The sequence below is a fragment of the Aulonocara stuartgranti genome (genome assembly GCF_965226115.1).
Source record: "Aulonocara stuartgranti genome assembly, chromosome: 8".
Taxonomy (NCBI): Eukaryota; Metazoa; Chordata; class Actinopteri; order Cichliformes; family Cichlidae; genus Aulonocara; species Aulonocara stuartgranti.
The window spans coordinates 18431136-18459134 of record NC_138959.1 but is presented as its reverse complement, the minus strand read 5'-3'; the positions used below and the strand labels follow the sequence as shown (position 1 = coordinate 18459134).

General features: G+C 40.5%; 2 protein-coding genes across 3 annotated transcripts; one reads left to right on the top strand and one right to left on the bottom strand.

Annotated features, from left to right (window-relative positions):
- Nucleotides 1-71: 71 nt before the first annotated feature.
- ift140 (intraflagellar transport 140 homolog (Chlamydomonas)) lies at nucleotides 72-27736 on the bottom strand. 2 transcript variants are annotated; one of them, XM_082544514.1, is made up of 31 exons: nucleotides 27591-27736; nucleotides 27012-27175; nucleotides 26707-26928; nucleotides 25768-25889; nucleotides 25554-25684; nucleotides 24884-25059; nucleotides 24624-24715; nucleotides 24441-24547; nucleotides 24175-24317; nucleotides 23706-23909; nucleotides 23529-23601; nucleotides 23342-23433; nucleotides 23097-23224; nucleotides 22878-22995; nucleotides 22638-22759; nucleotides 22413-22539; nucleotides 22202-22333; nucleotides 22010-22045; nucleotides 21438-21670; nucleotides 4384-4561; nucleotides 3828-4018; nucleotides 3621-3716; nucleotides 3409-3541; nucleotides 3074-3214; nucleotides 2824-2952; nucleotides 2492-2674; nucleotides 2197-2400; nucleotides 1801-2013; nucleotides 1459-1625; nucleotides 1172-1313; nucleotides 72-1011 (listed from the first exon to the last, which is right to left on the bottom strand). In XM_082544514.1, the coding sequence occupies exons 2-31, from the start codon at nucleotides 27156-27158 to the stop codon at nucleotides 832-834; spliced, it is 4362 nt and encodes a 1453-aa protein (XP_082400640.1). In that variant the 5' UTR covers nucleotides 27159-27175; nucleotides 27591-27736; the 3' UTR covers nucleotides 72-831. The 2 variants fall into 2 exon arrangements, with proteins under 2 accessions (XP_082400640.1, XP_082400641.1); XM_082544515.1 differs by lacking the exon at nucleotides 22010-22045.
- Nucleotides 5549-15960, top strand: tmem204 (transmembrane protein 204). The gene is made up of 3 exons (XM_082544532.1): nucleotides 5549-6811; nucleotides 8859-9014; nucleotides 14643-15960. Exons 1-3 carry the CDS (start codon nucleotides 6532-6534, stop codon nucleotides 14885-14887), a joined length of 681 nt encoding a protein of 226 aa, XP_082400658.1. The 5' UTR covers nucleotides 5549-6531; the 3' UTR covers nucleotides 14888-15960.
- Nucleotides 27737-27999: the final 263 nt, after the last annotated feature.

Sequence of the window (27999 nt, the reverse complement as noted above, 5' to 3'; positions counted from 1 at the left end):
ACACAAAAAACAGCTTTACACCTCAGTCAGTGTGCAGTGAGCTTTTTTGCATATCTAGCTAAAACAAAAACTATGATTTCCATCTCATTTTATTTGATGTTTTAATGGGAACTTTACAATGTATAAGAACAATGCAATTAATTCACAGTCTATGGTACTGCTAGACGTGGCCTCGTGTTATCAAAAATAGCTCCAAAAGGCTTTACAGAGATGAGTCAAGACACTGAGAAGATATTTACATTTAATACATCAGCTGAATATGAAAATAAATTGTACCAAATGTGTGTAAACCACAGTCAGACATGAGGAATAAATCAATCCCTGTAAAAACAGTCGTTCATAAAGCCACAGAGATAAATCTATAACATCATTCAGAGCCAAGTTTAGCTCAAAGGCGTTCTGCGTTCACAAAAGCTGCTGGAAAAAGGTTAAACCTAGGATTTAAATTTAAGAATAAAACAGCTGCATTACATGATTTCCCTTTGCAGAGGATAGAGGTTCAATGTTCATTATATTCAGCATTTTGGAGAATGTTGCAACCTCGGCCAAGTTTGTCATATACATTAACTCCATATTGCAGTATCTTGTGTAGGTTTTTGATGTTTTGCAGCTCACACACACACAAACGTTTTAGTTTTCGTGTTTTCCACAGTACTCATTCAATATCTGATAGTCGAGTGCCTTTGAATGCAAACAGATGCTGTGCTCAGTCCACATAATGTGACTTTGGCAACCCTCATATCTCCCATGTAAGTTGTTTCGGACAAAACTAACTCCACAGTTATTTCCGGTCTGAAAAAGTGCAGATATATTTGATATAGTTTTACTGGGTTAAAACATGTTTAAATCCTCCTCCACTTCATCTTCCTCCTTTGAGATGTGTATCTTGTCACTGCGATCCATAGGTATACCAAGCTCTTTCTGCAGGGCCACTAGGCTGGCCTGGCTGATGTAGTAGCTAACATTCTGGGATGGCAACAGCTTTTGGAGCTGCTCCAGTTTACGATTGGCCTGGAAAAGAATTACAAAGGACACAAATAGAAAAATTTAGAAAGTAGCACCAAGGATTTGTTTTTTTAAATTGAGTTACATGATGAATCATTACAGCCCTACATTAATGTGATTAGTGTAATCTGACCTATTGAAAAATCTAGAAAAAGAAGACAGTCACCAATTGGAAGTTGCCTTGCTGACAGTGGTGCTCGATAAGGAAACCAAACACATCTCCAATCCTCACAGCAGGGTCCAGCTCTGGCTCCTCCAGCAGGGTTTCACACAGCTGCACCGCCTCGCTGGCATCCTCGATGTACAAACTGTAGACAAATGTGATGAGCTCAAAGCTTCGCAGACAGGTTGACCCGCGCAATAACGAAACATCCATCAAAAACGACCCGTTCTATGATGAAAACTAAAACTTACGGTAAAACTGAAATAATGAAAATGAGTTCATATTCGTACCTGCGTATGTGGACAAACTTCCTGATTAAGGTGATCTTGTGCTGCAGATCAGCCAGTCGCACTTCCTGTTGTCCGCTTGAAGAGTCCTTTGCTTTTGAGAGACACTTTGATGCCTCAGTCAGAGCATCCAGAGCCTTTTCATAGTTCTGGTAATCATCAATCTCCACCTTTTAAATGATAACAAAATAACTTTTTATTGAATCATCAAGATTTATCTATAAATTGTATTTTGCTTGATGTGCTCTGATACTGAGGCAAGCTTTTTTGTTTTTTTTGTTCCAATTATATAATTCAATATAAACGTCAAAACAAACCGGCCAAATGAACTGATATTTTGCTCACCTGAGCACAAGCTTCATAGAAGCCAGCAAGCAGGTCCGGTGCCCTGCCTTTAGTGTAGAAACCAATAATTGTTTTTAAGATATCTGGATCTTTACGCCAGTCTAGAGATTGGAGATAGTTGGCGGCCAAGATGAAAAGCTCTTTCTGACGACTAACATTGGCAAAGAAAACAATTTTCTCTGTGTCGCCTGACTTCAGGAGCGCCCTCATTGCCTGTTAAGAAGAAACAAAATAATTTAAGTTTTTAGAGTCACAATTATTTCGTTTCCAGTGTAACAGCATGACGCATACTTTTTTTTTCCCTCAAGGAGACACATTAGGTGTTGCATATGTATCAGGCAAGATACATCCTATGCACAGAATTCCTAATGAGTGTATAGCACATCTGATAATTACCTTGAGTTTGTTGCCAGCCTGTGTGTATTTCTTAGTGGCCAGATGGTAATTGCCCTGCCGCATGCAACAGTCAGCGATCCTCTCCAGCAGCTCCTTGCGGGCCTCTTCGGACATATCCTTCGAATCAGGTACAGTCATTCTCTCGGCCAAATCCTCTGTGATCGTTAGGTTCTGCGTCACGCACAGTTCCAGGGCTTGGTGGTACTGGGTACACAAATGTGGAGACACAAAAGCAGGAGTTAGCACATATGAATGGATTTACGAGCAGACAGGTGATGCTGTGTCGCAGCGGTACCTTCTTGGCTGCTACCAGTAACTCCACTGACTTCTCATACTTGGAATGTGTGCTGAAGAAGTCAGAGCAGCGAGCCAGGAGGGCTGGGTCTGAGCTCTCATTGAGATCCTCTGCGATCATCTCAAGAGCACCAAACTGCTCGGTGGCAAAGGCCAGCTCTAGAGCTCTGGACACATAGCCAGCCTATAAGAAAGAAATGAATAAATATAGCCACAGTTGAAAATCTACTTCACATTGCTTACTTTAAATGTATTTAACAATACCACCACCCCCCCTTGTGGAACGATTTATAATGCATCAATCCATTCACTGGAAAGGAAAAAAAAACACACCTTGTGGTAAAGCGCAACAGCACGATCCAAATGGGAGCCTTTCTCCTCGTAGTAACACGCAGCCTCCATCATGTCCTCTGGGTTACTGAGCAGGGCCAGGTTCATCAGCTGGTCATCCAGGCCGTTCTCCTGATCAGAGAAACACAAGAAAACAACGATGGGAAAAAAGAAAGCAAACAAAAAAAAGAAAAAAAGTCTTGCTTTATATATAGATATATATTTCTAACTGAGGCTGCTGAAAAACCCTTACTTTACAAAGTCGGATAGCATTATTGTAGGCCTGGGCTCGTGTGTAGAAGTGAACAGCTTGTTTAATATCATGTCCCTCGTAATGCCTGGCCAGGTGGTAAGAAGCTGCTCTGTCTCCCGTATTGTTGGCTATCTCTGACGCCTAGGAAATTTCAAAAATGTTATCATATAAAAGAAGAATGTAAATTAGTCAGAATAACAATACTGTTTACAGTGGCTTACAGTGGTACAAGCCTATACATGTTTCCTAAGTACACAAGACACTATATATAAATCAGTAAACTCAACTCTTCAAGATCAAATTCTTTAAAATTACAAGTTTAAAAACTGAGTCACCTTCTGAATGTCCCCCCTGTAGCAGAAGATTCGAACGAGGGAAAGATAATCCTGAGCACACTCGTAGAAATGCAGTGCAGAATCCAGGTCTGCCTGGCTCTCCAGGTACTGGGCCCACCACTTATAGATGCTCCTGAGTTATACATATGGAAGGCCTGGTGTTTAAAAGCATTTCAGATGTTTTTAACCATAAAGGGAGAGCCGGGACTTACTTGTCTTTCATTTTGTTAACATAAATCTCTAGAGATGACGTGTCGTCCTGGAGCATTCTGGGCACTTCAACTCTGTGTGTGTCTGATTTCTCATAGCTGTAACAAAAAGGATAACAATCAGTCACACTTTGTTCCTATTGTATAGTTGTTCTGACACACACGACTACATTACTGACCAAATAATAAATAAGCTTTTGTTTTCCTTACTAAGTGAGGGCCAGTGTCTTGTCGCCCATGGATTCCAGGTATTTGGCATAACTGTAGTACGTGGCGCGCAGGTGGATGCGATCATGAACTTCAGCTGTCTCCAAAGCCTGCTGCCATTTACCAGAAGCCTGATAGAAATTGTTCAGCAGGTCGTAGCGCTGACAGCTTTTGTACAAATTTTCTGCATCCTCCTGTTGGAAGACAGGAAAAGATGATGGAAAGATAAATGCTTTTGGCCCGGAAAGTCCCTTAGTCTGTGCGTGGTACAACTTAAAGGAAGGATGTGTTATTTGTAGCCAAAGCATGTGGCATTTCTGTGAGCTGGATCGCAGGTTTTTTTGTTTTAAAAATGACTAAAATTATCTTCTAGAATGATTTTATAAACTCAAGTTCCTTTTTTTAAAGTTATCTTGTCTTTTTAAATGAAATGTAATCTTTTCTCTTATGGAGTTTTCACATTAAGTTGCAACCTGAACCCAAATACAGAGGAATAACCCTTTTTGCAATTCTTTCTTATAGTCTGGGGCGAAAATAAAAAGATTCTTTAATATCTCACCAGCATGCCCAGCTGAATGGCCAACATCGCAACTTGGGTTTCTGGTTCAGGCTCAGCCTCCGCCTCCTTTAGTGCTTTTGCTGCCCTGGCATTTCCCATATTCCCAAGGCACACGCGTGCCACATCCAGCCGGCGGGTTTTCACACACATCCGTGCCATGTTTTCCCACACCGCTTTACTACAAGAGAAAGGAGAAATGGCTTGTTTGCAAGGATGATGTGTGTGTGGCTCACTGCCTTGGCATTTTAGTATTCAACAGTAAGATCAGTTATACACACATACACAAATAAGTAAATATATACATAGAAAAAAATTAAAAGTTGGTAGGTATTTAATATTTTCCACTTATGTCTGGTTCCATTTAAGCTTATATTTGATAGTTAGACTGAATGCATGTGAATATGGGGACAAACCTGACTTAAGGCTTTAAATGCTTTTATGTCACTAGGGTCAGACTTTTAGTGGTGTAGTATCATTCCAATATCAAACAATGATAATGAATGTCCATCAAACAATCCTGTTTACTGATAAAAGCATAACCTAGAAATTATTACATTTTAAGATGGAGAAGAGGATTTTAAACTCAAAACAGAGGTCATTCTTTATCTTTCCTTTTCTTTTTTCCTTTTCTCTGACGTAAATCAAGTATTTTACACACACCCCATCCCCCAGTTCAGTTTCAATTCCAAATATAAGATTCCACAGCCATCTGGTCTCTATTTCCATCCCCTCCCTCCTCCTTGCTTTAGCTGATACAGATGTGGGCTGTTTATTAAAGTTAGGCAACAGGAAATACCCCAAATCTTTAGGGGCCTTGCTATAAGAAGTGAGACAAAGTGAAAAAAAGCAATAGTAATAGGTGGCAGCCAAAGTCTTACTGTTTATGGTAATAGAAAACAAAACAGAGGGAGGGAAAAATCTGGGTTATTTAAAAATGTTGAGTAAAAAATCATGTTCACATTACTCTGAGTGGCCAGATTTAGAGAGCCAGAAAAGGAAAGACAAGAGAAGAAACAGGTCTACATTTGGCCTCTCTTCCCATCCTCTTTTCCTCTCAGGAAACACATCCTGTTGCTGGCCGACTGTGGCAGTCACTATGTTTGTTGTACATGAGAGTGGAGACTTTAGCAAACGCCCCCTGGTCTCCAGACAAAAGAATATACCGAACAGTGACGTCTAAGAGGGGGTCTTTTGGACATTCTGTCACATGAACGCACTGGCACAAACACAGGCTCATATTTAAAGTGATCATGAAGGAGGGAGCTGTTTGTTCAGTGCTTGCTACAGCTGCTAAGTGATTCCTCGGATTATGATGAACTGCAACTCCCCTGCATTTCAACTCTGACCGCAAACATTTGCAGAGAAACCGTGTGTGCGCGAGTGAGCAACAGAGAAAAAGAGAGAGTGAGAGGGGGGAAAGATAGAAGGAGGCAAAAGGGGGTGGGCTAGAGGACTTCTTGTTCCAGGCAGGCAGCAGGGGCTCTTCAAGTTGAGAGACAGTCTTGGGTAGTCAAAGCAAAGCCACCTACGAGTCAGCTCCTAGCAACGCTCTCCGAAGAATCTACTTTTGTCATCTGTACTTTTCTGGAAGAAATGTGGCATTTCTGAGAAGAAGAAAAGGAAAGTCGATCTACTGCACACCTAAATAAACCAACTGCAAACCCAGAAGTCTGAAAAGTGCATTAAACAGAGCACTGGAGGGTGGAAAAGCAGAAGATAAAAGTACAAGCAAGGACTGAGATCCAAGAGTCAAGCTGCAGTCAGCCGGAGCCAGTGGAATGGACCTAGGTGCCAGTTGGATCAATCCCGACGTACCCACACTGCTGTCTGAGGAGGAGGGCTGAGGATCTGCTGCAACGACAACCGACTCCTGAATGAGGATGAATGGAGATGTCCTTTAGCTAAGCCCTAAAACAAAACTCTTGCCAAATCACCCAGAGGTGATCTGGGTGAGCTGGGACGACACTAGCTAATAGCTGAAAGAAGAAGGTGGTGGTGGAGGAGGTGGAGAGTAGCCAGGGGGCCCAGAGCACTGCTAGTGCTCCTGGCCCAGAGGAGAGGCGAGGGAGCTGGCAGCCCACTGAGCTCGAACAGGACTCGGAGCAGGGGCACGACGGAGGGGGAGAGGTGGCAGGTGCCGGGCATCACATGGCCTTGCAGAGGCTGGTGGTAGCAGCGGTGGCCGTAGCCCTGCTGTCCCTGGTCCTAAATAATGTGGCAGCCGTCACACCCAGCTGGGTTCTGCAGGCTCTGGAGGACGGCCGAAAGCGCAGTGTGGGACTATGGAAGATGTGCCCCAACGGCGGGGAGAGGGGCCGTGACGACCTCCAGGCTGACAGAAGGGGGCAAGGCACACAGAAGCAATGTGAAAGCATTGGTTGGGGCTCTGAGTATGCAGGCTACCAAGAATCCCGTAGCACTGTCAAATGTAAGTTTTAACTTTACTTTAGATTTTACATTCGACATCACAGCATGCTTATGTCTGCTTTAAAAAAAGTGTCTAACCTTTGTCTTGTTAAACTTGCTGACTGATACATTGGTACATCCTTATAAATAAAAGAAATACACTTAATGCTGCAGATATCGCTGTACTGCAGAGTTTTATATAGTAGTCAGTTTTGTTCGTTTTCATATGAAAACACACCTCTGAAGAATTTCACTGTTGGGGTAAAATTGACATCCATGAATTAAATCCAAGCTCCTAACTTCCAAGTTTATCCAATGTATTCAACCATCCAAAAATCTGTAGCATGTACTCCATAAAACAGCTACATTTTTCAGTCAAAGTCAATGCTACAATGGATTTATATGCTTCTAATAATAAGCTCCAAACTGTCATTCAAGAACAAGTCTGGGAAATGCTGGAAATCCATTGGCCAGCTTTACTGGTCACTGGGCAGCGCTGCCAACTAATGGCAGAAGTGACTTACCATTCATGAAAAAATAGTAATCGTGTCAATGCTCCTGTGCTGGAAGTGTATTTTATAACCCTGTTTCCAAAAAAAACAAAAAAACTGGAATATAGGTCACAAAAGAACAGAACTCCTCCCCCCACAAAACTTCAAAAAACATAACATAACATAGAAACCTCGACAATTTCAGAAAATCTCAGCCAATATAGGAGTTTTATCCTTGCATGATTTCATCATCTGCGGTATAAACTGCCATAAATAAAAGACTCAGATAATCTGGAGAAATCTACATACTTCTAAAATCAAAGTGAACACAGTTTTTGCATCCACAAATAAAAGTTCAAGCTCTAACACGCAAACATAAATTGAACATGAACTGGTATTCATGTAGAGGTTTTACACTCTAACTGACCACTTAATGTATCTACTGGACTGTATGAATACATGAATGTCTTCAAGGGAAATCTGTAGATGGATGTTTCAGGGGTTGTTGTGGCTCAGGAGGTAGAGCAGGTCATCTACTAATTGAAAGGATGATGGTTCATAAGTATGGATGCTTTGCTATCCTTGGCGTGATCACAGTGTGCGTGTGTGTGTAAATCTTAGATAGAAAGCAGTTAGATGAAGAAAAAGGTACTGTGTGAATGGGTGAATGAGACATGCTGTACAAAGCACTTTTAGTGCTCAAATAGAGTAGAAAAGCACTATCTAAGAACAGGTTTATTTACCTTCAGATCAGGGAATGATCAGCTGTATCCCCTGAGTCACATCAACCAGTAAAACAAACACACAAAAAATATATTAATATGTATAAACAAGACTGAGAAACACAGCTGCCTTTTCTGGGAATGATCTTATATGAGATAGATAGAGTCATGGACAGTCTGTCCAGCAGGCTATAGACAAGATCCATCCAGCTCAGTTCCAAAGCATCTGTGATGGTATAGGGATGGAGTAGTACATAAGGCACTGGCAAAGTGCAGAATGTCTGGATACTTGCGTATGCTGCCATCAGGGCAGCGTTTGCTTCTGGGAAGGTTTTGTCTTTTTCAGCAAGACAATGCCAAACCACATTCTGCACGTAATTACAATTCTGCAAGTATAACTGCAGTTCTCCAGAGGAAAAGAGTCCTGAGCATTCCTGCCTTCACACACACACACACACACACACACACACACACACACACACACACACACACACACACATAAAAAAACTGAAACAAGACAAACCAGCTCTGAACCACTGTGAAGCTGAAATCCTATATTTACTTTCAAAAGTAGATGAGTTATACTCCACAGTTCAAAAATCCTTCAGTGTTTCAGAAGAAGAGGTGGCCTCTATGTTCTGTGTTGTTTTTGCACTAGATTTTTTTTTTTTAGAAACCGTGGGTACATTTTAAATAAATTAGTAAATTGGTTTTATGGTGCCTTCAAAAATTCAGACATATAATAAAGCTATCCTTTAAAAACTATTATTGCCATTTAGTTTTTCATGTGTATATTTGACCCTTTTACATCACAGTGCCAGAAATATGACACAACTTTTTCTTCTTGTCCTTCAAGTGCAGTTTAACATGATGCGAGCATGTAACCTGATAGCGACAGTGGCCCTGACTGCAGGTCAGCTGATCTTCCTTCTAGGCCTGATGAAGTTGCCCTTCATCTCACATGAATCCCAGTGGTGGGAAGAAGCCATCGCTGCACTTTTCCAACTAACCAGTAAGTACCAGCATCCCCTCTTTTTAAGTGTTTTGCCATTTGCAAAGATTTAACCAAATCCAAAATTTAGTGCCATAAAATTGGGCTGTAATCACAGCTGGACCTGCACTGGGCAACTTTCCAATACTGAAGATCGACTTCTAAGCCTCAAATGCTGCAGGAAGTTACTGTGAAAAACTTAAGACACTAGCAAATCTTATCCTTTAAGTCTACCTAAGAAAAAGTAAACCCTAATTTAAAAAAAAATAATGCATCATAGACCATATTTTTACAAAATGTGGATACTCATCCATATTTAAATGAAAAGTGGTCACAATAGCGGAAACAAAATCTGACTTGATAAGACTCTCCATCAATTCAGTCAAAATTTCGAAAACGAGAGGAAGATAGAACCTGTACTATCCTCAGGATTAACTGCAATTGGAATTAACTAGCATCTATCCATTGTCGATCCCTCCATCCATCCATCCATCCTCTACTATCGACATTAAGTGTCCCCTAGTATTGACTTGTCCCGGTGCCCCTGCTGAGGAAGTGTGTTGTGCGCTGCGGTCACTCAGCTGCTTGGTTTCTGAGCAGCATGAAGGGGGTCTGCTGTGGGTTTAAATTTAGTCCTAGTCCAAAATCCATGGACCAAAGCTGCAGTGAGCCAGGGAGCGACTGTCGGGCGCCAGGATATCCCTGCTCAGGACGAGGAAATGTCTGTAACTACCTGTTATGCAAACCCCTGAGCTGAAGAAGGAAAAAGAGGGGAGGGGGGAATTAACGGGAAAGACAGTTTTCGACGGGGACTGTGTGTTTGTGTGTGCACTGACAGGAGGGAATATGTGCATATATGCTTGTGTATGTTAAGAGTGTGTTGTGGCGTGATTGTCTGTTTATAGTGAGCTTCGGTGAAGAAATGTCCTTTGGTACTCATGACAGCAGGGTGGGACTTGCCTCACTCTAGATACACTGGCCTAGCTTTTATGTCTGTTTACAAAGTGTCTAAGAGTAGTTGCAAGTAAAGAATCTCCTCTTTATCTTTAGTCTATTCAGGACAAATTCCAGCAGGGCTGATGGCTTTTATCTAAAGACCTTGGTGAGAGGATTGAGGCCCACCCAGTATTACTGCATTTTCCTATATTAGACAACAACACGAGGAACACCTCAGTGGCCAAGAGCTCATCTCACAAAAGAACGATTACCAAAGGCAGCAGCATAATAGATTTGGCATTCTAAAAAGAAATTTACAGCACACACCTACTTCCCTGACATTAAAAAAAATAACACTCTCTGGAAAAATCTGATCTTCCAATTTTACTCTTCTGACACAAAAAGGTTATTATCAAAATGTAATCTTGACCTTAGAAGTTTATCAGTTCATAGTCGTTCATAGGACACGACACAAGAAAAAAAAATCAGATGACAAGTGTCGCTTGTATATACTGAGCTCCTTTGTTTTCTTAAAGACAGATTGCTCCAGAGAACATCTTTAACACATGGACAGCAGATAAAACTACCAAAACTAAGAAAAAAACAGACTAAACATTCGAATTTTGACGACTGGAGCTGAAGTTAACTTGCTACTTCCAGCTGATAGAAATCTTCTGTTTGAGTTTATTACATACATAAAAATAAACTCAACAACTGCTACACTTATATTATTTTCTTCATCATTTCATATTATTCACTTCATATTATTTTCTGATGTTTTTAAAATACACTCCCATATCCACATACACGTAACACGTGTATCAAAGCAACTATCCACTAATATTTGCTACGTGAAAACTCTGTGACATGCAATAAATATGTCTTAAAGGCAGAACAGCATTATTTTAACAGATCAATCCAGACCAAACAGACCTATCTGTTCTAGGCTCGGCAGATGTTTTCACATATTAGAAAATGATATGACTTCCAAATATTAGCCTATGAAATATAAATTCAAAATAAAAAAAGGCACATTTCTTTAAGCCTTTTTTTGTATGGATAACAGCAAGATGTTTCTCAAGGTCACAAACAAGGCTTGTTCTTTAGACAAACTAGAAGTCTAAAGCTCCAGTCACACCGGCCTAAAGACTTGTCAGCAACCTCCAAGTACCCACCAGTCACTTGGGAAAAATGTGTATTTCCTGAATAATGCATAGATGTGTCACTAGATGAGAGTAAACTTTGATCTAATGGGTGGGGTAGTTGCACATGTAAGTCAAGAGTCATTAGATATAAGTCAGCAACATTAATCCTACACCATCCTAAGCTTGGCCGTCTCAACCAAATTTCTTGAAAATACATCCAATGTTTATTGTATTAAAGCACTATGAAAAAAAAACTTGGGCCACCTCTTATTTCAAGCCAGGCTTTCTGGTCATTTATTAAAGTGGTCTTCAGCAAAAGTTCTCCATGCTTTCTGAAGCTGAAGTTTTTCTTCAGACATTGTCTGCCTTCCACTCATTTTTACTTCAGTCCTTGCACCAGACCATTTTGTTTGATTGTTTAACGGGCATAAAATAATACTTTTGCACTAATAGGGCGATTCTCAAAGTGCTAAAGGTTTAAAACTTGGCGTATTTTAGCATGGTGAGTCTTTAAAGATTTGTGAAAACTGGACAAACAGAAGACAAAAGAAGAAGTGGCCCATCGACAGCAGATGAACAGCATCTGGAAATCATGGTCTGAACAGATAAAAGAAAAACTTTCAGAAAAGACCTGAAACAGGACCATGAGAATTGCATCTGGCCCTTCAGATGATCCATCTACTGTTTACTGAAGCCTCATGAACAGCAGTGACACCTCAATGGTGCCAGTGGAAGGGAAGGAAGGGAAAGGAATAAATTGATGGCTTTTGCCAAAATACACAAGAACTGAGCTGGAAATCAGTAGAAACAGGTCTGATAGAGTGATGTATCCAAAATTTAAATTTTGGGTCGTTAGAATAGGCTCCAGCCCCCCACAACTCTAATAAGGATAAGCAGGAGAGAATGATGATGGATGGATGGATGGATGGGTTTATATTTCCATCTGCTAAACACGGTGGAGGATCTCTCATGGTTTGAAATGCACACAGAAAAGTCCCATTTTGATCCATCATACAATACCATCTGGAAAGCAAATTCTGTTTTTACCTTATATACTGCATTTCCATGTATATTGGTACGTGGTTCAATAAATAACTGCACCTATTTCCATCGGAAAATATAAAGAAATGATGGTGGCTCAACACTTTTGCACAGCACGTTAATCTGGGCCACAGCGGTAGCCCAACTAAACGAACAACAGACTAACAGTGCCATCCCTAAAACCACAAGAGTAACATGAATAATAAAAATGCCATCCAGTTTGGAGCATTTTTGGAGGTTTGGACAGTTGGACAAATAAACAATTAATCAATTCTAAAAATAACCATCAGATTCAATAATAATGAAGTGACTGAGCCATAATTCCTGGAAATAAAGGCTGAAAAATCCCAAAGAAGACCAAATCATCTGAGTGTAGATAGTTATGCAGGCCTCTACCATTCATTCATTCCCCACTCCCATTTCAGCCCTCCCCCACTGAGTCACTGAATGGGGCTCGCTTCTGAATGAATGGAGGTATTTTTGCCCATCGCTCCCTTTCACTGGAATGTTTTCATTTTCGGACGTGCCAAAATGCTTTACAACTGCAAGTAGAGTGTGAGTGTGTGGAATAACAATATTAAGCTGCATAGAGCCATATCTCAGCAACACTGGCTGGTCCAGACTGAAAGCACAATAGTGGTCTTTTCACCCCGTGAGACAACTCTGGAATGTGTTTTCTGAATGGACACGGCTCTAACGTGACAAATGTCAACACTGCAGATCACATCCCACTAAGAAGCAGGTGATTAGTGAATTTGTACGATCCGTTCACTGATTTTAAACCTGGCTCCAAAATAAGTCACATTTGTGTCTTAAAGTCTGTGGCTCAATAGATTCCTGGTGAGAAGCAAGACATCATGACAACTTCAGTAGGTCACTACTAGCTAAAAGGAAAATGCAGGGCCAAAGGAATTTCCAAGAACCAGTCACATAGCAGCAAGACTCATTAAGATTTTCTCTGTGACACATTGTGTCAGATGTCCAGTAAATGTATTAACCTCGGAGCTCAGGGTGTGGCAAGGAGGCGAGGAAGGAAGGATGGAAAGAGGAAGCAGGGGAAGGAAGCTTGAGAGATAAGTCCCTGCCAGGAAAGAGGTTCACACAGCCCACCCTGGCTGGAAGCTGGAGAGGAGATTATTCATTTTCTTGGATAAGGAGCCAGACAGGTTAAACATGAACAGACATGAGCAAACAGTTACATTCTTACATACACAGTGTAGTGGACACATATTGATATACAGACACAATTATCCACATCCTCATTTAAAACAATGACAACCATCTTACAGTGGAGGTAGAGAAAGAAATATAAATGAACTTCCCTCATTGGTGCCACTGACTGCTTCAGGAAACCGAATGATTCATATCCTAATGCACTAACATCCCTATTTCCAGTGATTATTTTTGGTCCCTGTATTTATACCACTGTGGATGAGGCAGGTTTTTTAGACATGTAGCATTGTTGAACTATATAATGGCTCCAGAGCACACTTGAAGGCATTGAATGAGGAAAACCCCAAGAAGTGTTGCTTTAAGACACACTGTACCTAACTGTAAAGAAGTAGGACAACAGCGGCCATGGAGACAGTGAAAAATGTTGATACAACCAAATAAAGATCAAAGGAACAGCATGAAACTAAAGACTAAGGCTTTATAACTTCGCATGCAAGCAGGAATTCCTCTTTGCTTCAGTCAAGCTCCTGTGAATCAAAGACAGCAGGAGATAAAACATCTCAAAGGCTTTTCCAAGCCTGTATTCATGCTCTGATATTTTTCTGCTATTGAGAACTTTAATCTTGAGATTTCTGAAGTTCTTCCTCAGAGGAAACAGATTTCCCAAATCAAAGGCTGCGCACATAGCTCTGGCCTTCCTGAGCAATACAGTGACTACAGTGATGGGGTCTAAGTGTCAGTATGTGGGATTTTAAAAGCCACAGAGAGACTTCAGTTGTACATTAGGCCAAGCAGTCTCTTTCACTTGGGCTTCTAAATATCAAAGGTAAAAAACAAAAATCGTAACTGTTGTTTTTCTTGGGTTGGCCAGTTCCAGTGAAAGGAAATCTTAATGCTTCAACTTACCAATACATTTCCAAATTTGAGAGAATGGGATTCTTCTACCACTGCAGGTTTCATTTTATTAACTGTTGTAACTAAAATGTCTTAAAACGATCCCAGAGACTCTGTCTCAACCTTACAATTAATTGTCAAAAGTCTCATCTGGTACAACACAACATTGCCAGCTCATGGTCATGCTGACCTCGATCACCTGGTTTGAATGTGCACAGGAGTTGCTAGCATTCCTGTAAACGCTTCATTTCACCAACACAGTGTTTGCACTCTGAGTCTCTCAGTAATTATGTCAAGATGAAACATGACCTTGTCTGTTTTTCCAGTGTGAAACAAGATGCAGCTTGAATAGAAGAGCACCTCATAATTTAAAATAAGAAAAAGCACAAATTGTATTTCACTGGATCCTGATATTGGTAAATAACAGCTGACTGATTTTTCTCTCTCTGCTCCGTTGCAGGTTTTGTTCTGGTTATTGGACTTGTGACCTTCTATAAGATCGGGCCCAACACCCACCTTTCCTACTCCTGCTATATGGACATAGCAGCTTGCCTGCTGGCCACTATGGCTGCGGCTATGCTCATCTGGAACATTTTACACCGCCGTGATGACTGCCTTGCACCTCGAGTTATAATCATCAGTCCCTCACTAGCGTCACCTTTTCACCCACGTCTGGACAATGACTATGTGGAGTCGCCTTGTTGAACTCAGGAGATCTCACATGACACGCCAGTGACAGGACCCTTCATGTTTAACTCCAGCTACGTGACAGTAATGGGACTCTCAAAAGAAGACGACGCCCCTGTGCTCCCACAACAGCTGGACTAACATACGCTTGCAATCGTATTCTATTTCTCCCATTCCAACAATAGAGATATGATAAATATTTTGCTATTTAGTGCACAGTTTTCACATTTTTAACTAAAGTTAATGTATAAAGCAGCCCTAACGTTCCAGGGAAATTCAAATCCTGCATGATTCAATCATGTATTCAAGCCAGAGTAATCTGTTAAGTAAAGAATTTGGATTAGGACTGTCTTTCATAAAACATAATTCATATGAAAAGATCAAGCTGGAACTTGACATATTTTATTAATGGTGCATTTATGAAATGGTCTCCTGCACAATCATAAATTTGAGAAAATGAAAGATGTTGAAATTATAATACTAGAATACCTCATATTTGTGTTCACTAGTTTAAAGTTTATTAAAAAATGTTATGCACATAATAATTATATATGTTACATGTAGGGAACATGCCAGGATAAAAGCTGAAGAGTCTTCAGTTAGCTTTTGGGCCGTGCTTTGCCAAATCAGTGACAATATTTAATTTTTTTTTATAGCCAGTGAGAGATGGCATTTTGAACAAATGAAAGAAGAACACGAGGATATATTATAATGTTCCAAGAATACTTTGAAGCAAGAAAATTTAAAAAAGATAAAAGACAAATAACCCACTAAACAATGTGTATGGATAATTGTGGAATAGTTTTTTTTTCAATTGTTAGTAGCTATTTTGCCGATGTACTGCAACTTGTTCAGTTAAGTTCATTTTTCATGATGCTTCCTTTATGATTCTCTCCTTGCTTTGGTACATACTCGATACCTAAATTAATATAATATATATAAAAAATAATACCATAGCGCTATCATAAGTAGTAGTAATGACCATATCATATTTCTGCAAAAAAACCCAGGTTATTTGTGGGACTTCCACATTAAAATAATAATATACCATGTATATCATGTAAATTCAATAAATTTATTGGTAAGTATAATCAAGCAGTGGTTGTTGTCTTTGCTGCTTGGTGCCCAACATCATGACAAAGGCTCATTCATTAAAAGTTTATTTTAATGAATTACCATTTTTCTAGTGACTTTAACCATTTATCAACTGGAAATTCTTTATCAGCAGTTGTCTTCTCATAACATTTAACCAGAAATTACATTAAGAGGAGAAGTGGGACAGAAATGTGTTGAAGAAAAACTAAAGATGACAGTTGTCCTGCCCATGCTCCCAAAGAGCTGATTAATTATCTTAATGTGAAACACATTAGCCAATCATGTCACTGTGTTGAGAGAAAAAAAAAAACAATTTTGGGGCAAAGTCAACAAACTTTATTTCTTTTTTAAATTGGATTTGCCTGCTGATTCTTTACAGGATTTTTATTTTTATTCCTCTGTATTCCTCAATATTTGATCCAAGATGGCTGCTTCCAAAACAGATTTGATTTAAAGAGGACATGAAACGCTACACATTTAAAGGCTAATTTACATCACTGAGCCCTGCTCTCAAAAACTGACATAGAACACTGTCTGTGAAGCTGGATTTAAGAAATAAGTGTTTAAAGTCAAAGTTTTAAAAACATGTTTAGCGTCATCTTCTGTTAGTAAGGAATGTGGTTGGTTGGTTGCAGCAAATAGCCCTATATTAGTTTATGTTAGCTAACTAGTGACAGAATCGATAACTCGGAGGAAAATAAGGACACTAAAACTAAAAACCAGTTTAAGGGATCACTTTTGTGCTGCTCCTGGCAGAAAAAATGTGTTTTATGTTAAGAAACTGTCTCTTTAGTAGTAAGTGGCTGTTTGCTGTTTGGCTAACTGCACTCAAAAGGGAAAATCCAGCAGTGAGCTGTAATGTTTGATTTTGTAAAGTAGCGGTCCCCAACCTTTTTTGCGCCACGGACCGGTTTATGCCCGACAATATTTTCACGGACCGGCCTTTAAGGTGTCGCAGATAAATACAACAAAATAAAACCAGTACCGGTATCACAAAAAAATAAGATTTATTCATAACACACGTGAAAAGACCCAGGAAAAAAAGTTAACGATAAAAACAATAACAAAATAACGCTGAAAACCGATAAAAACCCTGAAAACCATACATTTCACACCTGAGCCTCAACTCTCGCGGCCCGGTACCAAACGACTCACGGACCAGTACCGGTCCGAGGCCCGGGGGTTGGGGACCGCTGTTGTAAAGCACTTTATGAATAAGGACTGTGTGGAGGAGAGCTTGTTTGAGTCATCAGACCAACATGCTGTGAAAAAGTGTGGGTTTTTATTTTTGCACAGTTGTGACACCTACATGTTTCAGGTCCATCCATCCATCCATTCACTTCCGCTTATCCTTTTCAGGGTCGCGGGGGGCGCTGGAGCCTATCCCAGCTGTCATAGGGCGAGAGGCGGGGTACACCCTGGACAGGTCGCCAGTCTGTCGCAAGGCTAACACATAGGGACAAACAAACAACCATTCGCACTCACATTCATTTGCACATTCACATGTTTCAGGTCATCAAACAAATTTTAAATCTAGAAAAAGATTTCAGTGATGGTTTCATTTATTAAGGTAAAAAAAATATCCAAACCCTCCTGGCTCTGTGTGCCTTCCTTGTTAATCATGAATGAACTATTTCACTACCCACACCCAGACCTGATTACTGCCAGGCCTGCTGGATCAAGAAATCACTTAAACAGAGCATGTCTGACAAAGTCAAATATGTTAATAAATCTAAAAGCAACACATCATGTCACAATCTAAGGAAACAGCTGAGAAACAAAGTACTTGACATCTATCTTTCTGGAACAGGTTACAAAGACATTTTATAAGGCTCTTGCACTCCAGTGAACCACAGTGAGAGCCATTATCCTGTCGTCCTTCTCTCACCCCAACCGGTCGCAGCAGATGGCCGCCCCTCCCTGTGCCTGGTTCTGCCGGAGGTTTCTTCCTGTTAAAAGGGAGTTTTTCCTTCCCACTGTCGCCAAAGTGCTTGCTCATAGGGGGTCATATGATTGTTGGGTTTTTCTCTGTATCTATGAAGCGCCTTGAGGCGACTTTTGTTGTGATTTGGTGCTATATAAATAAAATAAAATTGAATTGAATTATCCACAAATGGAGAAAAGTTGAAACAGAGGTGAACCTTCCCAGTAGCGGCCGGTATGCCAAAATTACGACTCATCCAGGAGGTCACAAAGGAACCCAGAACAACATCTAAAAAACTGCGAGGGTCACTTGCTTTGGTTAAGGTGAGAGTTCATTATTCAACAATAAGAAAGAGACTGCTGACGTAAAACTAACACAAAGAATCTCATACTAATAGTCAAATATGGAGGTGGTAGTGTGACGATAGTACCATGCTCTCGACCAGATAATCCAGAAGGAGAATGTCCGTCATCAGTTCATCACACAAAAATCAAGCTCACTCTGGTAATGCAGCAGGACAATGATCCAAAACACACCAGCAAGTCCTGGTGCGTCACTCCTCTAAACAGATGAGATGCTTTAGCCTGACCTTAAACAGGCTGTTCATGGTTAAAAAGCCTCCAATATGAATTAAAAATAGTTTTGCAAAGAGTGGGCCAAAATTCCTCCCCAGCGATGTGAAGCACTTTTTGCCAGTTTCTCCAAATGCCCGATTGCAGTTCTTGCTGCCAAGGGTGGCACAGTTATTAGGTTTAGGGGGAAATTACCTCTTCACAGGTCATTGGGTAAGTTTGGAAAGTTTTTGTCCCTTAAAATATTAAACCACCATTTTAAAGCAGCATTTTATATTTACTCAGGTTATCTTTGTCTAATGAATGAACTAAAACATGTAATTGTGACAAATATAGAAAAAACTAAGATAAAGGGGGGGGGGCACTTTCTCATAGTACTATACGCGTACAGCTGCATCACAGCTGTTGAACCCCGAAACCATGTCCAGCAGTTATATCTCAGCAAATCCAAAACAACCTAGTCTCAGAGTAACTTCCAGTTGTACTATTATAATAAGGAACTTGACTCTAGCCTGAAGCATCAAAGGATGGTACAAAAAGTACTGAATGACGATATCAGTTCCTTGGAGAATGAAAACCTCACAGGGAAGAACAACTAAAATTAGCTCATTCTTTCCAGTGACAACTGGCTTAAATGGGGGTCATGAGGGTCAAATGTATCACACCAGTCTCAGCCTGAACACCTTCTTGAGTCATTTAATTCCAAGGAAAGTTTGGCTCTAAAGAATAAATTCAAAAGAAAAAGACTGTAACAGACTGCTTGCATAAGTGTGGGAAGATAATCTTGTAGCAGCATGTCACTTAAAAGTCAAGGACAATGTGAATGAGAGGAAGCAGCACAGTGTGCACTGAGTAAGACATCCCAACCTGGATGTGACACACTGCTTTTAACGGCAGGAGGAACTTTGATACTGACAACATCACCTTCAAAGTGTGTTACATGTTTTATATCTCATCCATGGATACTGTGGGTTTCATTATCAGAGGGAGGAAGGGCCTTTTATAGTGCACATTGATGCAGCTGTGACTCAGGTGATCTCACCTTTTAATGCACACATGTCAAACAGGCATATTGCCTCTAGTGTTTCCACCAGATATTTCCTCAAAATAAATCTACTACATCTGAATGAATTCTGGTTCACGAGCTAGAGTCAGATTTAAATATGAGACCCTTTGTTAATTCAGACCTGCATCATAGAGACAAGTCCCTGAAGATACAGGTTAGTACTGCAGGAAATGCATAATTCTGTGGGTGGAGATATGCGGGAATCATACACAATACAAATCTTCAAAAAAAAAATATGCGCAGCAGTAAAAATAGCCTTCAATGAGGAACCAAGTAAACCTGTCATCATGCCTATTAAACAGTTTGGAATATCCGGCCAATGGTGTAAGCTGTTTTCCCATTTGTTTGTTTTTATGCTATTTTCCCATTTGGGTAATGTTTGTACGTGCGAAAGCAACGCTACAGCAGAATTGTTCCCTGGATCACGTACTCCCCTAAAGATAATATCAGATCATCGCTGATATCACATAAATTTCTCAAAGACGCACACACACTTGCAGGAACTAACACACACATCCTTTTAGTGACCTGATTTAATGTTTGTAAGAATGGAAAAGGGGCACTCGCTTTGGACCAAACTGGCAGGGGGACCTCGAACGTGTGTGTGTGTGTGTGTGTGTGTGTGTGTGTGTGTGTGTGTGTGTGTGTGTGTGTGTGTGTGTGTGTGTGTGTGTGAGATTTAATGTTTAGAAAAGTACATCCCCTCAGAACACACCCGCACACTAACAGAAACAGTCACACATATACACACTGAAGAGTTCCTTCCCTCAACAGAGACACACAAAAAACCCTTAATCATGTCCTGTGTTTTTAATCTAATTTATGTACAGTGAGTTATTTTAAAGGATCCATATAGAGATTTCAAATTGAAAGATCATTGGTGTGTCATCACTTTTCGTTGCCAGGTGTTTAATTACAAAGGCTCTCATTGCTTAGGACTAACAGTATTAATGATGGACGTCGTTTCTGGGACTGAAAAATTAAGGCTAATGTACTTTAAACCTCTATTTATTGTAATTGTCAGCAAGGACCAACGATAGAAACCCAATTGAAAAAAACTTTTTTCAAGCCAAATTTCAGGTTAAGTATCTCAAAAGTAACTCAAACTTCTGAATAAATAAAGTAATTTTTAGTTACTGAGTCAGAATTTTCAAATAATTTTGATATGCTCCCGTGGTTTCTGTGGACATCAATAAATACTCTGCTTTTAGCAACTCAGGTCATACTGAATAAAACATTAAGCTCATTTTGTAAATTATACTTATCATTAGAGTCAGAAAGAAAGATTGACCTGTGCATGCTCATTGGCCAATGACTTGACGATCACAAGTTGTTAACGAATGAGAGTGCGGTGTGCTTGACAGTCAGATCCACCTCTCAACTGTCATGTAAGGTTATAAAACGCCAAAATGGTGACGATGAAAACTCTCAGCTCATAACCAGGCAGCACCTACCAACAGGTAATGACACAGACACCTACATCCATCCTTTATACCCTGTATGTTTTTAGAGGCAAGACAAATTTTGAAAATATTGAAAAAGCAGGGACAGTTTCTTCATGAGACTTTAAGAGAGCATAGCACACTAAAGGTTACAGAGCTATTGTAAGAGTTTGACCTTAACAGTCAAAGGTGCTGAGTAAAATGAGATTAAATGAAAATCAACAGTTTGTTGTAGCTCTCCCACTGCAGAGCATTGGAAAGCATTCCAAGAACTGTCAAGGTTGTGTTAACAATGCTACCCCCTGTGTGCTGTGTGCTTTGTCTTTGAACTAAAGCCCCTGTGGAAACAATTAGTGGATTGGTGGGGATGTGATGACGGTTATCAAACAGAAGCAAATACCATGCTCCATGCCTCCTCTATTAGCAAATACCACTGAGAAAGACACATGCATCTGTGATGTAAACATACCTCTTGATGAGCTTTATAGACTTAAAGGCTTCATCCATGTCACCGATAGTCAGGTAGAAGCTGAAGTTGAGCATGGCGTCACGAGTGGCCTTCTCACAGTTCTCCAGACCTACAAAGTCTCTAAGAGCTTTCCGGGACACCATATGAGGGACCTGGGAGGGCGTCCCTGTCGTTGGCTGGGTTCGATATGACGATGCCGAAACCTCTATTAACCCTTGATCCTTCTCACCTGGCTGGTAAAAATATGTAGCAGTAAGATCAGCACCCACATGATTCAGACCCACTCGTAATAAGCATGTTGTGAAGTGAGAACTTAAAAATAAAATAAATGTGAAATACAAAGGGGAACAATGAGCACTAGAGACTGAGTAGGAGGGATCACAAAACATGTCTACCGTACTTATTAAGTGTTTTTTTAGCTGTGCACAATTAGAGTTGTAGATATTCCACAGATGCACTTGTGCTGGCTGGAGTTTTCATGTTTTCTTATATGGAACGCAAGGCACACACAATCACAGCACAACAAAGAAAACTGAGGCTTTCTGAACGAACCGTACAGAGCAGACACTTACTTCAGGCAGAAATACATCACCCCTCCGAAATAATAGCTGGGGGTGTATTGGACCAAACACAGAGTTGCACATAAGAATAATGACAAGCATAAATAAAAAGACACATGATACATGACACAAAAAAATTAAGCAACAGATTTATATGTGGATCACCCCAGCTAAATGGAGAACACACACAGGCTCAGTCCTCACCTTGCAGCTATAATAATAGTAGGGCACATCCAGAGCGAGGAGCGCCTGCATGCCTGGAGGTCTAGGGGAGCAGTCCTGCAGGAGGAGCCCATGCTCCTGTGTGCAGAAGAGGGTCACCACCACCACATCCACCTAAGTGAAAGGAAGCCATCATACTTTTTAACTACCCCTTAGTTATTACTATATTACAGTGTTTAGGAGTGGTCTTTACCATATCCAAGGAACTATTTAATATGGATTCAGAGCTGACTGGCACAGTCTCGCAGACAAAAAGACGAGGTTCACTCTCATCCCAAAAATGAGACACAGGAGAGTGACCGCTGAGCGACCACTGCTGCCTGGAAAACAGAACAGAGTGAGCACAGTATGTAATCAAAGGGGGGAAAAGGTAATATGCACGAACACAATAAAAACAGACGAAAGCTACTTTGGTTACTTTTCACTTTCTTCTTCCTGTGAGATACCACTAGAAGGTCTGCCAGTGAAGAAGTCAAAGTGTGTCACAGTGTCCATCTCAACATCATAAAAGTACACTTTGTGATCAGGTCGCCCATTCACCTGAGAGGAAATAATCTCGCACAGTTCATTTAAGTTAAATATGCACAGTTTGATATAAAGACATTACATTTCCAATATGAAATAGAAGCAAGGTTTGATGTGCTCACAGTACACTCACCTGAGAGATTAGGATGCTGACTTGGCTCCCATTAGCATTACATTTAACTGACCTTAGTGCTCCCAGATTGGGAATCTGGTCAGCTAGGTTCTTGGTGCTGCAGTGAGCTTTGGCATCTCTATAAGGACAAAGAACATGTTGATAAAGATTCAATAAAAAAAGCACAGAGGCTTCTTTTTAAATTGTTTTAACCAGGATAACATCCACGTGAATGCCAACCTTCTGGAGAGGTCGAACACTCTGATGTTTGCCGTGTCTGTGCCCACCACCAGATAGGACTGGCGCACATTGAGTAGTACAGGGTTTCCCTCTGCCTTGGAGAAGGTTAAAAGCTGCTTCACTGTGCCCTGAAAGCAATACCCAAGATCAAATATGTTTACATTCTTTAAAATCCACTCTGACTTAACGTCAGCTGATAAGCTGTCTCATATTTGTGTTTATATAAATATATGAGGCAAACAGACCTGAGGTGTGCGGATTTGTACCCGGTTTGGTTCTACAGTGTAAAGATTCTCGCCGTGTACAGCCACCACGTGCGAATCACAAGGAAATGATCCTGGGAATTAGAAAGACGTAAGGCAGAGAAAGCAGATGTGGTGAAATTAAAGGTGGAAACCGCGCTGTTTACTGTTTTTTCAGTGAGTGCTGTACCTGTATTGCGCAGACTTGTCCCTGAAAGCTCATACACAGTGACCTGCTTGCCATTCCAGACCGTCACTGAGTCCTGACAGTGTGACAAAAAGAAAGTTATGTTGACATGACAGCAGTTTAAACTTCTGCTTGTCACCAACAGGAATACTTTGTGAAAGCCTTCATCTCTACCCTTACCTTAGTAACACACACCCCTCTGACATGTATGTCAGACTGCAGAGAAAAGTGCAGACCTGTGTGGAACTGAGTGATGTTGAGCTGTGTTGGGGAAAGCTGCACTGCTGCCACCTGGTGGCTGAAGTGGGCTGACATCACATGCTCACAGAGGATCAGAACTGTGTTTGAATTGTTTGCCGCCAGGAGATTCAGGTTGGAGCCCCACTGAAGGATAGATCAAAGTGGAATTTCTAAACAGAACACTACAGATGGTTTGTGACATAATCATTAAAAAAATTATGTAATGTAATCGAAACACCCCTAACCCATGCATGTTTGGATTGTGGGAGGAAGCCAAAGTATCTGTTCAGAGTACTGTACTGGTTAGTTTAACTGATGACTCTTCATTGGCATGACATCTGGGATAGACCTGGAGTGGTAGAACATGGATGGAACGAAAGTAATGTACTAATGCTGGTCAAGACATTACCTGTAGCTGAGTGACATTTCCTCCAATTTCTGTTGGTGTCTGCAGTTTCCACTGGGGCTTAGTGTCACCTCTACTGCTACCCGACTGCACCACCATCCTCCACATTGCTATGCGTCCATTGGTGGTGCCAGCTGCTAGGATTTCTGAGTGTTGCAGAATTTTTAAAAAATAGTTTTTTTTTAACCTATGCATTTGGAAACATTCAGGAATATGGTGATGGGAAAGAAAAAGCTTCTTTTCATTTACAATTCTGTGAAAACTTTTACCTTTGCCTGCACAGTATGAAACACAGTTGATCATCTCTCCCCTCTCATATCCCAGAGTCTCATCAAGAGACAAAACATAGTTGTCATCTCTTTCCAGATCCCACAGCCTAAAATATTCAACAGGGACATTATTACTCAAGTTTGAAATTTACATGTTTTTTTTCTCAGTGTGTATATACTGACCTGATGACCTGCTCCCCGGATGCAGTGATGAGGAGGCCATCTTCTGTCCACACAACGTCTACATTCTGCCCGGATTTGCTGCTCAACTTACCCTGTCACAAAAAAAGTCACGCATTACTCCACACTGATCTTTAGTCCTGGCACAGAATATAAAAAGGGCACACATATTCAAGTATATTAATAATTAAAGTAACTGAGATTGATCATTCATGTTGATATTACTGGTTAATATATATTTTTAAAAAAATCTTTCTGTATACCTTCATAATCTCCTGTGCTCCACCCTCAGGTCCGAGAGCATACTGTGACAGCATGAGGTTCTCTGTGATCACTGCGAGGGCCTCTGTCTTCTCAATGTAGAGAAGTTTCTTGATGGAGCCCTCCACACTGAGAAGGACACTCGTCTTACAATACTCATCCACACTATGGACTTTACCTATATGCATAAGACATGGGATTAAAGATGAAATAAGTGGAATATCTGACAGCTCAAACCACAAAGTGTTCATATTTATTAAAGATCAGACTGGATTCTGGATCAATAGCATTATAGCTTGTTGTATTTTCCCCTTTCTGGAGACTCCCACAGGATTACTGCTTCACAGAGGCAAAATACACTTTTGATATAATTTTCAACAAGTCTGCTGGATTAATCAGACTTTCTAAAACCATGAATACTTTTCTCATACTGTTCTTCGTAACTGTTCAAAAATAAAGCAAAGTATCATCAATGCAATTTACAGAACAAACAAATAAAATAAACAGCCTTTATACATTGAGGGCTGTGACTGCAGAAGACTGCTGGCCTCAGACAAAATTATACAAGGCAATGAAAAAACAAATTGTGTCTTAAAGAAAGTATGGTCAAATGCATTGGAAATAACAAATGATTTAATTTTCCAAACTCCAACAGGAATCACAAACTCCTACCATCTGCAGTGCAGATAAAGAATCCAAGTCCCTCCTGTGGCCCCATCTTCAGAGGTGCCCCCTTCCAGCTAAACTTGTCCAGCGCACGCTCATCTCCTCTCACAGATGCTCGAGCTAGCATTGCCACATCACTATAATAAAATACAAAAAATAGTATTTGATTAAAAAAATGTCATACTCTTCCACTTGATATGGGACTTCGAAGGCTGCTTACTCTCCAGGTGTGGACGGTCTGAAGATGCAGCAAGTTAAAGGTTTCTTGTATTCATGTTTTACAAGGTGGTTTCCATGAAGTCTCCCTCTCGCATCCACCTTCCATACTGCCAAAGCTCCAGACTGTCAATAACAATAATAACAGTAATAGTTAACAGTTAATTTGCCTAGCACTTTCAAAACAGTTACAAAGTGTGTTAAAGAACACAATAAAATCTTAGTTAAAAACACAAAAGAAAAGTTCAAAGAGTTAAAACACGAAACGGTTTGTTTTCTTTTTGCATTGAGCCAGGCTGCACAGACAGCTAAGAGTGTCTGATGTGCAGAATGCAGGCAGTGACTTGGTTCATAAAAAGTGACCAAATCTGTAACATGTAAGGCTTGTACCCATGTATCGTATACCCAAAAGGTTGTGAGGAGGAGAATGATGATTTATTTCTTTGAATTTGTTATAAGTCTGGCAGCTGAGATTTAAATGAGCTGGAGGTGAAAGATGGACTTCTGGCTGAGATCCCAGTAGAAGGAATTACAATTATTCAAACACAATGAGATAAAAGGATGTATGACTTTTTTCAATGTCCACTTCAGATTAAAAAAAACAAAACAATCTTCTGCGGTAAAAAAATGACACTAAAGGTATGCTGTACACACTTTGAAAAACAAAGGTTAGGTAGTTTCCAGTCTGTGTTCACGCCATGTCGGTAACAATCTCAGGGAAGCAATTGTTGCTTCGATCAATCTGGAAAGGGTTATCAGGCCATTTTTAAATAAGTCCATCATTTTACAGTGAGTGCATACCCAGAAAAAATAAGTGATTATATCTTATTAAAACTGATCCATCATTCATGAAAACATCAGCATGTAAAAGACAATAACGTCCTGGCATATATTATTATATTACATAATAATATATGCCAGGACGTTATTGCAAAAAACTCACCTCATCACCAGTTACCAAGCGGCTGCCAAAGCTGCTCCACTCCAGCAGTTTGATGGTGGTTGTATGTACACCGGGCAAGACTGTTTGATCTCCAGGGGGGTGTGTCAGCAGCACTACTTCTCCATTATCCCAGCCTACCGCTAAAACTGGCTTTGTTGGATGCCAGCGCAGCCCTGTGGGCTGGTGAGGACGAACTACATGGCAGCTCTCCACATACTCCCCCTGAACATGAACCAGATAGGTGTGACGATATTTGTGTGTGTCAATATGAGAGAAATGTTACATACTTTTATGTCCGAGGTTACCTGCTGCAGATACAGGTCTACTTTTCCACCGGTGGCAGGACTGCTTGAGGCCACAGCCAATATAGGAAGACTTGAGTGCCAGGTCAACTGAAAGGGTACATCACTGCTATCAGGAGCCTCAATGCGGTGATCAAAATAGACCGCCATATCTCCCGTGTACTTCTCTATATTAAAAAAAGAGAGACAAAAGACAAAAGATGGATTCCTCTGTTTGTTAAGCTTTGGAAAAAAAATTACAAGTTAGCCCTAAAATGTAGAGTCAAGTATCATTCTCTGCTTTAGGTTGCTGTGTGTTTGTTTTAGTTTTTTTGGAGTTGACATGGCTAGTTCATTAATGGATACATGCAGACAGTAAACAATGCAGACCTAAGTGAAGCTATAAGTTCACCGTAATACTTGACAAAACCGGCTGATACTGTAGCATTACAGGAGATAGCAGCATCACTGGAAAGACGATAAATCCAAAATAGCTTCAACTAGCAGCTAACATTAGCTAAGCCAGATAAGCTAGTCAAAGTTAGCATTTATGGCTGGCCCTCGCTAACGTTCAACGAAGTCAGTCATCTTGTCGAAACCCACCTCAGCTCACTTTCTTCTAAAGTGACGCCAACTTATCTGTAGAGACTGAAAAGGGCTTCAGACATCGACAGTTACTTCCAGTGTTGTCGCGTAGCCTCTGGTGTGAGCGTAAAGCGTCTCTCCCAGTTGCCCCTGACAACCTTACAGACTGCACAGGAGGTGGAGCGAAGAGAAACGACGGAAAAACCCGACAGTTGTCGAAGTTAATTCTAAACTGAGAGAAGCCTAATCAGACACAAAGAGTATTAATTTCTGATGAAGCTGTCACAGGCTTTACTCATTCTAAATGAATATTGTCAGTTCTACGAAAATGTTTAGCCGAGATAACCTTGCAAAACCGAAAGTGCCTTGAACTGTGTGACATTTGCATGTTTACTGTTGTCTGTTGTCATTTCGCAAACATTTCATA